A 12175-nucleotide genomic window follows, 5' to 3' on the forward strand; every position below is an offset into this window, starting at 1 on the left:
TTCAACAAGCCTCCTATAGATGTGTGGTTCTTGCAGAAGGGTGGCGAAGAAGTCCTTGTTATGCACTGCACGTGCGTTGCCGTAAACGGCGAGGCATGCTCGCGCATCATGGCGATTTTCTTTAATGTGGTGTATGGCGTGCGGATGTGTGAACAGCGCTTGTGGCAAGGATTCTTCAGGCACCCTTTCCAAAGAACCACACCTTGACAAAAGGTTTGCTGAGAGCCTACAAATGGGTCATCTAATAAAAGATAAATATCTACCGGGCGCCAAAACATCCTTACAAGCAAATATATGTAATGACAATCCCGCTAACAGCAGCAGCTTCGCTCGCGGCCCGCGTACCCAGCCACTAGTCACAAAATCGGAGCCGTCGAAGGCCTTCCTTGTTTTGCGGTGCTGCCGCGAAAGAAACAACGCTCGACCGCAACACCTGGAATCCGAAAGCCATCGATACATGGCCACGAATTCCCGCCCGTTGTACAGTCAGCTGCCTGCAACATGAAGGCATACGCCCTGCGTGCTTCGATTTAGTCGTATCACTCACGGTCTTTCGTGGAGAGCATCTCTGCCCCGATCTTGCCGCGAATAGTCTTCACCGACTTCGTAGTTGCTGCACTATACTTCTCACAAGCGCAATCGCGATGGCACGTCTGTTCGATTACTCTGATTACTCCACGACGAGCTCACTGGAATGAGCTGCTTTACCCATCTCTACGGCCCTGTGGCGAGTTTGTGACGACGCCACAGGGAGGCGAACATATCGACTTGCTTTGCTTGGGTGAAAGCGAGTGCTTCGCAGAACTGCAACGGCAAGCTCAATGAAGTGAGCTGCTTTGTCCATCTCTACGGCCCTGTGGAGAGTTCACAACCACGCCACACGAAGGCAAGCATATAGACTTGCTCAGCTTGGCTTAAAGTCGATGTGCTACAAAACTGCGACGACGAATTCACTGAAGTGAGCCGCTTTGTCTATCTCTAACGGCCTATGGATAGTTCGTGACGACGCTACAAAAAGGCAATATCATGGACCTGGTCAGATCAGCCAAAAGCAGATGTCCCACGGAAATCTTTGACGACAAGTTCAGGCACCACAAGGCGAGTACTCCAACGGGGGTACGACGCTGACGGGCAGTTTTCGCCTCGGTCGATGACTCTGGCGACAGAGTCGTATGCCAAAACGTGCCATGGCCTATGTGGCATCGCCTCACCCGGTGGAGTATTGCGAGAAATAGGACAACTGCGACAACAAAGACCTCCAGCCCTTGCAGCAACCCGACAGCCCTGAATAAAATAAAACTAACAACATACATTGTTAATTTTTTCTGTTTACCTCTCCCGCACTTGCTCTTGATTTTTGGTTCCTCACACGCGTTTTCTGCTCATTTTTTGTTTCTCTATGGCTCTGGCTGTGAAGCCGCACGCGGTAGAAATTACGCCGATGTTTGGGCTTTTCGCTGACATGTGTCGCTGAAACGGGTTGCGTTTTTACGCAGCTGGTTTGCCCCGCTTTTTTCTTTGTTGTTGGTTCGTTTTGACAGCAAACCGGCACAGAAGACGCGGCTCTTTTTCTACTTCAGATGACAGCTGTTTTAAGAAAAGTAGTTTGTCTCGCCTGTGGAATTTACGCTGCATTATTCTGTTTCGCGCATACGCCAAGACAAGGCAAATTTGTTTCAAAGTTAGTCTTGTAACGGCGTGCTCGTTTTAGGTACCCGCGTGTTCACTCTAGAGTCTGTCGTCTTACTCCTGTTTATATCACGTGACACACCGCCTTCCAACTTGCATGCATTAATGTTCGTTGCTGGAGCATGCAAATCTTTTACCCTCTGACACTCGTGGTACCCATACGCTACATTGTAAGCAGTGCAGTTGCACACCCATGTTTGGAAATGTATCCATATTAAGTAAGGCTAAGATTTAAACTAGGCGTGCCATATTTGGAAACTCGATCCGAAAAAAAAAAAAGTAGGCGCAGCTTCTGTGTTTTTTACCCGGAAAGAGAGTGACTTTCTTGAACAGTGGTGACTTGCATGAATAAGATGGGCACAGTGGTGTATGGCTCATACTCTGTATGGAGGTTTTTTTTTTTTTAATAAACATCAGTTTTCAGTAGCCACCTGTGTTCGCTGTCTCTGCTTCCGTCTCTCACTTTTTCCTTTTTCGACGTTTTAGTGGCTTTGAGTTAAACAATACAAAACATAATATTTATTAGTGAAAGGCTTTGAATTTTACTTGGAAAGGTTATTTTACCTTGCACTTTCACCGAAAAAGCGGCACCGATATACAAGGATAGTATTTGACCGAGCTATCCCGAAAAGTTTTTTACAAGCCCGGTCTATTGTATGATGTTAAGACTTGAGTGACCTGCATAAATCAGATAGAATTCAGAAAAAATTAGCAATCAAATATTTTCTAAAACCACTGAACTCATACAACATGTTCTAGTTACATATGCATACTTTTTACTAAAGTTAATACAATCACTCCTCACATGAAAGAACTTGCAATTCTGCTCTTGTTAGTCCCAATTTTTCCTTAGTGTCCTGCTTCACCATGCCGTTTTACCTAGTAGATGAAACCATACCAATAAGCCCGAATTTTCACACTGCTCACTCATAATACTATATAGCACCTTCAATGGGCTTGGTGGCACCGCCAGGCGCACGATGCTAAATTTTATGCTCTTTTGCGTACAGGTTAGGAATGGAATCTGGCCTGCACGGCATCGATGCCTCATTTGTAGGCTTGTGCTAATAGTGATCTTGTTCAAATAATTTTGAATCGAATTTGAATAGTATATATCACACATTGTAAAAAAAAATGGGCCCCTTTGTCATTACCTAACTAATCTAACAATATTTTTTAAGAACTGAAACAAGGCCAGTGCTAATGTCATTGTTTCAGGTCAAAGAAAGTGGAAACAATGTAGAATGGTAGCAGGATTTGACTTTCAGTAGAACGCAAGCTATAACCTGGAAATTATGTCAAGTTTAAAAATTTTATACTTGGAGCATATAAGCTTTTAACTTAAAATGATAAATTTATATAAAATTTCCTCCATTTAACTTTGAAGTGGAGCTTTGGGACAGTGTGGTTTTTTTATGGGTAGGAGTTCTTACGGCTTACCACCCCTATACTGCAGTGAAACCACAATTACAAGGGAAAAAATTGCAAGTGAGCTTATGTATTTTTAGATGCTTTCACGGCTTTACACCTCTCCATTGCAGTGAAACCACCTTTACAAAGAAGTTAAAGGTGGAATAGTACACATTTTTTCGTTTGTTTCGAATACTTCAAAATTTTCAATAATTTAACTTCAAATCTAAACGAATTCAAATTCTGCAATATTTGTTTGAGTATTCGAAGCATTCAAATATTCGCACAAGCCTACTCATTCGCAACTCCCTTTGGACACCCACAGCATCGTATGGGTTGTGGTTTGGAGGCATGTACTACACACGATTACGGGTAGGGCTGTGCGAATAGCAATTTTTAGAACCTAATCAAATACAAATACTGATTGAATAGCTTTTGATTAGTAAGGTATCTATTTTCAAAGCAGGCCTAGTCTGTTTAGGTGACAATTTTCAAGATGACCCAAGAATTCCAACACATTATTTGAAACAAGCTAAAACAAAAGAATGTCTACATTCCTTTTAAAACAAAAGGTGCCCCTATTTAAAGTGAGGCAAGCTCGTATACAGCAGCAACTAGAGCTTTCAAAATATTTTGCAATTGTAGACCGAAATGTAGCAGTGACTACAGTATTTCAGCTGATACTTTATCAGAGCTTTTAAATAAAATTGATGCATAAGTATTAGGCAAGTTTCACGGGTTAACGTTATCATGAATGTCACAATACTGGATAGTCCCGTAAGCACATAGGCTGGGTAACCTGGGTAATTCGGTGACTAAAGCAAGAAAAGTTGCCCCACACTTTTTTAGAATTTATCATTCCTTTGAGCACTTTTGTTTCTGTTGATTATTATAACAATATTCTAAAAATATTCGCTATTTGGAAGATGTACTAATTGAGGCTATTTGATTTGTTATTTAAATTTTTTATTTGCACACCCCCAATTTCAGGGCAAGGTTCGGCAATGCCCATGACAGGCATGTCATCTTATATCATGACCACAGGTCATGTTATGACCTGTGGTCATTGATTATATATATATATATATATATATATATATATATATAGAGAGAGAGAGAGAGAAAGGGGTAGATAGATAGAAACAAACAAACAGCAAAAGTGCCTTTGGTTTTCAACACAGGAATACAGTAGGTTAGAAATTTTCAAAAAAGAAGCAGGGGAAAATGAAGTGACTGGACAGTAAATGGACAGCACTGAAAGCATTTCCATATTTATTATGGATTTGTCTTAACTATGTACAGCTCTTATATGACCACTATACAACAGATCTGTTTTGTCTCTGCCTTCTTTACATGACCATAAAAGTTCTTGTCTTGGCAGTACAAAAATATTTTGGGGAGGAAAGAGAACAATGTTGTTACAAAAGTGACGAGGCAGCAGTGTGCACAAGGTTACAGAAAAACACGGGTGAATGCCCAAATTTTGCAAAAATTTTGGCAAGAAAAGATACTGCACCTCTGCACATTAAGTAGAAAAATGAATCCTGTGTAACTGCTGCAGGTGAACGGGCATTCTGCTCATGACAGTAATAATGGTTGAAATGCAGGTTTATAGCAGCAGAAATAAGTCAGGTCTTTTTACTATGGATACAAATTAATACCTGAGGAGCTAATAAAGATAAAGAATAATACTGATGCTACAGCAAAACACATTCTTCACAAGGCGGGGAATGAAAGTAACTGCCATTCACAGGACAGTAGTGAATGACAACACATTAAAAGCATGATGCTGCATGCATGAAAATGCGCAAAGTCTAAAAGCCTCTTTGTTCGTTAACTTTTACAACTTTCTACTGTCAAAAGCACAAACTTAATATAACAATAAGCTTCACCATATGTACTTCCTGAAATTTCATTTTTACTATATATTGCCGTGCTGCCTTACACATACACCAAAATGAAGTGACTATACTTGAGAGCACAGCAGTAAGAGACCTATTACGAACGTGATAACTCAAAAACAAGCATGCAGTAACACTTTCTGCAGGCATTTCAAAGAAATTCACAGGGCCAAAGACACATACAACAAACATTCTTACTGGCTAAGGTGGTGGCAACATGAACAGTTCAGGGTTGATATCCACTCGTTGCCGGTATTTTGTCAAGCTCTCACAGACGCTGGTTGTGTACCTTATTACATACAAAACAAGCTCATAATGCACAAAAGCCAGAAGAGAAGAAAAGGAAATAGGCTACAGATGTTGAAAGCCCAGCACAGCCGAGCTAAACAAATATAACAAGAAACGGGCACAAGATACACGGGAAGGAAGTAACATTCAAATGGGACCAGTGCTACGCTGATACGTGAACGGCAAAAGAAACACATCTTATATACAGAACTTTTACATTACATTGCTTGCCATGTCGAGATATTAAAATCTCAAGGCAGAAGCAAAAGGTACAACACAAGGCGTCTTTTGTCACATCCAAAGACAAAACGAGTGAGTTTGAGGCCTTTTATGAAAGGCTGTCACGACAATATGGTACAAACAATGTGCAGGGAGGGCGGCCTCGGACGTGGTGCATTAAATGTTACACTAATATATAAAAATCATTTGTACACATCACTAGATCTTTGGTTTTCTTTCTTATTCCTCCAAGTTTAGCCTTTCTTGTGCATGCTCACAGAAAGCAAGAATATACTGCTTTGCCTTGCTAAAGGTGCAAGCTTGAAACAAGGTGCTTGCTAAGCAGAGAAACACAAGCACAGTCTAATCACCGCATTTTCACACTTGTTTTGCAAATAGAGAATGTGGGAAAACGAAGCAAAAGGTCTGAAGAAAAAAAAAACGCAGTCATTTTTGCACGAACTGCCTCGTACACCCATGCACACACATGACCGCCGTGCCACTTGGAGGCAGCGCAGACGGCGGCACAGCTTGCTCACATCCGTCGTCGACTAGTGGCCCCCCTCAGGTTGTGCTTCCATCAATGGCAGCCAGTTTTTGCTCGGAGAATGTCTACAATAGGTGCAGCTTGGTTCCTTGTTGTCCATCGTTGGAGATCACACAGCAGAGACCTGTGTTTCGTCTTCATCTGTGGGATGGAGAGAGGAGAAATACAGCGTGGCATGAACGCTTCCAGTGGAAGAAGGCACAAAACTTTTGTGACAACACACACACGGTATGTATAAAGGCAGTTGGTTAATAATAACTCCCCTCAGAGACGGCTTGCCAGAAGCTCAAATAAAATAATGTAGAGTGTTACACAATTAAAAAAAAGAAAGTAAGTGTGCATAGTGGCTGGCACTTTTCCGCATCACCAGTCAGCGCTGCCTGATCGCCTGGAGGTCAAACATCACTTAGGGTGGAGCTTTCATTGGATACTGGAATTTGCCAGCATAGTGTCGACAATGTTGACCAGTGGTACAAAAAAAGCACCAGCCATAATAGGTGCCGAATATATTTTTACAGCAGAGCACCGCACACTATTCTGTTGCATAACAAGACCTCAAAGCTTTGATGGCACACAGCTACTGGTAACGATTCAGATGTCAATAAAAGGGGTGAAGCATCGCTGTTCCTGCTTAGCTCTCTGCTTGTTGCCTCAGAATGATAGATCCCCATCAGACCAGATGTAGGACTACTGCAATATTGATCAATGCAAGACATACTAGCAAGTAAACGGCAAAAGTTGTAATGGCTTACAAGCCCCAATTGCAACAACTGAGAAAAAACCAACAAAAAGTAAAGTACAACACAGACAGCAACATTTTTAGAGTCAATAAAGCAAAACAAAAAAAAATGAAAAGACAGCATGCATAACACACCAGGTTGCTCTGGCTGGTAAATGATACCATACTGTATTGCCCATTAGTAATTCATCAGGAATGTCACTTATGGCGAAATACATTTGAAGACGTTAAGGGAGCTCTAAAACAGTTTTCGAGAACACATCAAATAGCTTCATTGAAAGGCTTATTGCCTCACAAATCGACTGCCGTAAAAATTTTAAAAATTCGTCAAGTACGAGTGCAGTTAGAGGAATTTCTTGCACTCTCCAAGAACTTGCTTCTTTCATACACAGAGCACTGAAAGCTATGCAGAGGGAATGACAAAGGGGCAAAAAGCTCTGTCCCTCTGTCAGTTTGCCTCAACAACAGTAATGCTATAAATGTGCGTGCAATAAGAAAATCGACTGTAATGTCCAAGATAAGATATCGCGATCTCCCAATCTTCACACTTAGCCACAGCCGCCGCTTTATACAGGAGATATGTATGGCATAGTAAAGTCAGCTTCGAAAACTGGCATCAGTAACCCTTTATAAATATGATCATCACTGTCGAAGCATGGACATTGGTGAAGTCAATGCACAAGCTAGGCTAATTTTAACACTTTCTAAAACCACGTTCAAGATTGTGTGTGCTACACACACTTTCTAAAACCACGTTTAACACTTTCTAAAACCACAATCAAGATTGTGTATTTCATAAAGACTAGCACATCTTATCATTTCACCTGAGGCTTGATAACTACAGCTACCACCCAGAGGTAGAAATCCAGTTGAGGTTGGAAGTTGTGCTCGAGTGTACAACGAATACAGAGCCGCGAGAATTTTTTGAAACAGTGCTGTAATAGCCGAGTTAGATGCGTTTAATCATCAAAAACAGCAATCGCTTATTTCACTCTTTCCTTTGCTACCCTCCACTTGTATCCTCTCTCAAAGCTACTTTGCCCTCTCGCCAAGCACTTCTCCGGGTGTCTCTCCGCCCATCACGTTTTTTTTTTTTTTGCCTTCTTGACGACCCCCCCCCCCTTCACGCACACACTTTCTTTTTTTACTTCGTATTTTTTTTGCTCTCCTCTCGTATCTCCTCTCTTTTGCACTATGGCGTATTCGGTTGGGCATTCGTGAGAGCTCTGGAACACTAAAAAGTGGCTTTGCCTTCTGTTGGTAGAATTTTGAGCACTCTGACTACCTTCAGAGCATCAGCCTCTGACTCGGAGCTCCCTCAACCGCTCTTGACTTCGAAGTGAGAGCGTGGCCTGGCATAGCACAATCTGACCGGGAGAACGGATCACGTGACAAGCCGGCAAATCACGTGGCTGCTGGCAGGTGAACCAGGTGAACAGCACCAACAACGCGAGCGCGCATTTTGAAAGGGGACATCGGCGGGCGCGTAACACTTCGTGCGCGTGAGTTGTTATTGGCACTTGTGGCGAGTTCACATCTACGAAGCTCTAAATGCGCCTTGTCAAAATAGAGCCAGCTAGTAAAGACGGAGGAAACGTCAATACTATCGCTATAGCAGCTCGTCGTACATAGCCATGTGATTCACATTGAAGATAGCAGCTCGAACGATAATGATTGTGAGATTTATGCTCCGAGCTCAGAAGGCTGGCGCTGTGTTCAGGCATGTGGGAGATAACCCAGGCATGTGGGAAATAACACGGTGCAGGAACGTTTAACACGGCCCGGCTAGACTGCACACGTGCAGATGCAGTCTAGTACAACCCTGTGTTTACCCAGCAGCTTCTCGCGCTGGCTGCATGGTGGTGCTACAGGTGCACTGCTCCGAGACTACCGATGTATTTGGTTAGTACACTGCCTCTCGCACACTGATTGCAAGCTACCTCAGCATCTGTCCAAGCCAGGGGACCGGAGCAGCCAGCCCAATACGCCATTACTTTCGTTCTTCACTCTCACTGTCCCTTCAGCCCCCGCTTCCCCGTAAGTGTATCAGTTGAGGTGTCCTCACATGACAGTAAGTTATCGTGCACTCCATACCACATTTTCTGACCGCTGCGTGTTTCAGTCTTTTTCCTAAAAAAATCGCACACCCCCCCACCTTTCACCCTGACGTGCAGGTGCACGTGCGGTCTGTGCGTACCTAGGAGAATGTGTGCTGCAGGGAGGTGGTGCACGCGGGCAACACGGCGAACAAGGAGCGTGGAATGCTTGCAGACTAACCAATTGCTGGACCAATCACAGCATGAAACGTCAAAGCTCTGCGCTATGCATCGCACAGAGGCTGGAAAGGCCCAGAGAGAAAGAGCGACTGTTTCTTCGAATTCGTAGCAATGTTTGTAAAAATTTGGAGGTGGTTTAGGGGCCCTTTAACACGGGGCATAACTTCTAAAACATGTCCAAAAACAAATGCCACAAAGAGAACAATAAATAATCCAGCACAACAAACAAAGCCCAGCGACACGCTTAAGGTGCATAGTGCTGCAAGCAGCAAGATAGACAAATGTGCAAAGAAAAACATGCCATGTGGTGAGCGTGCAGCCATGCAAAAGTCAAGTAAAGTTGATTATAGGACATACACCGCATACACCGCATACCAATAAAGTTGACCACAGCCAACACTGTCAAAATGATCAGGCTTTGTCCCCACCATTCAAAAACAAAATACATGAGCATGCTTCTAGTTTGTGGTGTAAAATACCCTTATGCAATGATGCAGAAAAAATACACTCCAGCATGGCTTGTAAGTATGAAGGCCAAAATGAGACTTTCCCGACTTTGTGGCCTTAATAAACACAAAAAGGGCTTTGTGGAAAGTACAAAAAGTCAAATAAGGAGACTGAAAACAGCAAGAAGTGTGTTTGCTGCACAGTGAATACCCACACTCGGACCGGTACTAATTCCTTACAGTGCAAAATAGGTGCTAGTAGTTACACAATCTCTCTGACAAAGAGAAACTGTTGCGCATGTCTTGATACTTGCGATGGCTACTCTACAACTGTATTTAAATGATAAAAAAAAATCAATCTGAAATTATTCTGTGTGGTAAATCATCAACATGTTTTTTTTTTTCACAAATTATGTTGAAAATAACTTTGCAGAAGATTCCATAGTTGCTTCTAAAGGAATTAGAGAAATCCCAATAGTGCCACTTTTTTTGAAAATAAAAATTTATTTTTTTGTGCCAGTGTATGAAAACAATTCTAGAATTGAAAGCCAAAGGTTATTAAACTTAAGTTTCTACTAATGCTGTTGAACAACTGTTGTACTAAATATCCAATTTATGCCAGCACGAGTTGAATTACTGGCACAACAACAGTGCAGTGTTACTTAAGCACTTAGCCATAATGTATACATCTATGAAGGCTTGTGTGTCTATATCAAGAAGGTGATGGAAAGAAATAGAGGAATGAAAGAATAATCTTAAAATCTTCTGAACAGAGAGCCAGCCTGCAACCTTCGAATGTAGCCACCATCAAAGGGCCACTAAAGTCAAATAACGATTTACGTGAGAGTTAAAACTCAATGCATGATGTCTAAAAAGACAATATTATGTACAGCAGTGCTTTACTTATCTATAAATTAAGGTAAATACAAGAGAACACATGCACTACGATAGGAAATCCGCAAAATTATTCCAATTACATTAGAAGTATCGCCTACAATTATTCACTAGCAAATCGAAGTAGCTGCTCTAAATAAAGAACATTTCATGCCCCGAAAGACGTAAAAAAATGCTGCTTGTTCGTTTGTTTGATTCACGGAAATAAGGACTGCAGTACGTTACTATGGGGAATGGCCCGAATAGTACAAAAGTTCTATTTTCGCCTGGTTAAGCTGGACAGGCCGTATTATCTAGTGGGGCCCAATTGAACCAAGCATGCCTGCAATGTCGCAGCCAATGACAGGAAATTGTTCCATGGCCGTTCTTGCTCCTGTGGCTCCCGCTGCTTTCGTTCTGCTGATACTTGTGTCGACGACCAAGCAGTAAATCTGAATAATGTTGTGCACGGCAACAGTGATGCGAGACGTTCTGCCTGAGGCGGGTAATCTAAAGTGCGCTAACCCGATAAAGAGCACTAAGACGTAATTTTATTTCAAAATAAGCACTTCCTTGGCACAAAAGTAACACTACAAAGTTTCTGGCCTGCTATTTCAACAATCAATGTCGACTTGATAGTTGCCTTTAGTGTCCCTTTAATTACCGTAATCAACCCAAGCATTCTGCACACCTTAAAATATTTTCAACAATATGCTGGTGCAAGACCTGAACACATGCTCACATAGCGACGGTGTTTAACATCCCAAAACCACACGTGTGCCATAAATAAATGCCACAGAGGCAACGATACAATCACTTCTGGACACCTGTAAGTGTACATGCACCAAAGTGTAAGTTACATTTAAGCATTCCATCACCATCATTATGTGACCACTGGACTTGGGTACTGAGCCTATCAGAATGAGATCGGCAGTGGCACACCAGAGCTACAGAGACACTGCAGCAATTAGATTTATAGAACTGAACCAAACATACTTGCACATACATAGTTCATGCAGTACAGTTTTTACTTCACCCTGAGTGCTTAAGATCTGTGTATTTTTAGGAGGCGTGTTTATGATGAACATGAAGAGGCCCTTACATGCCACAAACATCAGCACAACCAACTCGCACATAGTTACTTTGTGCTTCCCGCAGTGATGCCTCCTTTTTAGGTAGGCCACCTACCCTCCTCATCAGCCTCATGGTCAGTAGCTGGACCAGTCGTCACTTCACAGGCATAAGAGGCTGCTGTTGCTGCTGCTACTGCTGCAACAGTGGCCGCCATGACCTCTTGACTACGGGCCCGATGTAGCCGCTGGGCTTGTCGGCTTCGAGCTGCCATCTGGGCGGCGACATTGTAGTCCGGGGGCCGACGAGGTGGCCCCGCACCCTTTGGTGCAGGGGGAGGGTCTCGTGGGGGAGGGGGAGGCATCAGCAGGCATGACGGGGACAAGGGACCTGGATATGCCAAGGACACGAGCGTGCGCCAGGGGAGGGAAGCAGATTCAGAGGAAGGGAGAGGGCAAGAACAAGCCAACACAAATAGGTGAGAGAATGCGATGAGAGAATGCACTGAGGTCTATAGCACTAGCATTCACATTAAGCAGCCAAATATGCACTGCAAACAAAAGGCAGGAACAATGAGCACTTTTATGGCACAAATATAAGCAGCCCTTTAAAAATGAATGCAAGCAGCACTTAGTTGCGCACTCAACAAGCACACAGCAAAAGCGAGGCATGGAAAAAGTTACTGTAGCCGAAAAAAAATTATTGATGGCACCATG

At 42.9% G+C, this 12175-nt stretch overlaps 1 protein-coding gene across 10 annotated transcripts in view; it reads right to left on the bottom strand.

Annotated features, from left to right (window-relative positions):
* Nucleotides 1-4354: 4354 nt before the first annotated feature.
* Nucleotides 4355-12175, bottom strand: part of LOC119161094 (rap guanine nucleotide exchange factor 2) — a 720936-nt gene continuing 713115 nt past the window's right edge. For 9 of the 10 annotated variants that reach the window (XM_075879936.1, XM_075879935.1, XM_037413427.2 and 6 more), the window contains 2 exons: nt 11577-11849; nt 4355-6195 (listed from right to left, as the gene is read on the bottom strand). In XM_075879936.1, the coding sequence (XP_075736051.1) occupies nt 6164-6195; nt 11577-11849 (305 nt within the window). In that variant the 3' untranslated portion in view covers nt 4355-6163. The remainder of the gene's footprint in view (nt 6196-11576; nt 11850-12175) is intronic. The other variant, XM_075879938.1, reaches the window with a different exon arrangement.

Source organism: Rhipicephalus microplus, chromosome X (assembly GCF_043290135.1).
Source record: "Rhipicephalus microplus isolate Deutch F79 chromosome X, USDA_Rmic, whole genome shotgun sequence".
In the NCBI taxonomy this organism is placed as follows: domain Eukaryota; kingdom Metazoa; phylum Arthropoda; class Arachnida; order Ixodida; family Ixodidae; genus Rhipicephalus; species Rhipicephalus microplus.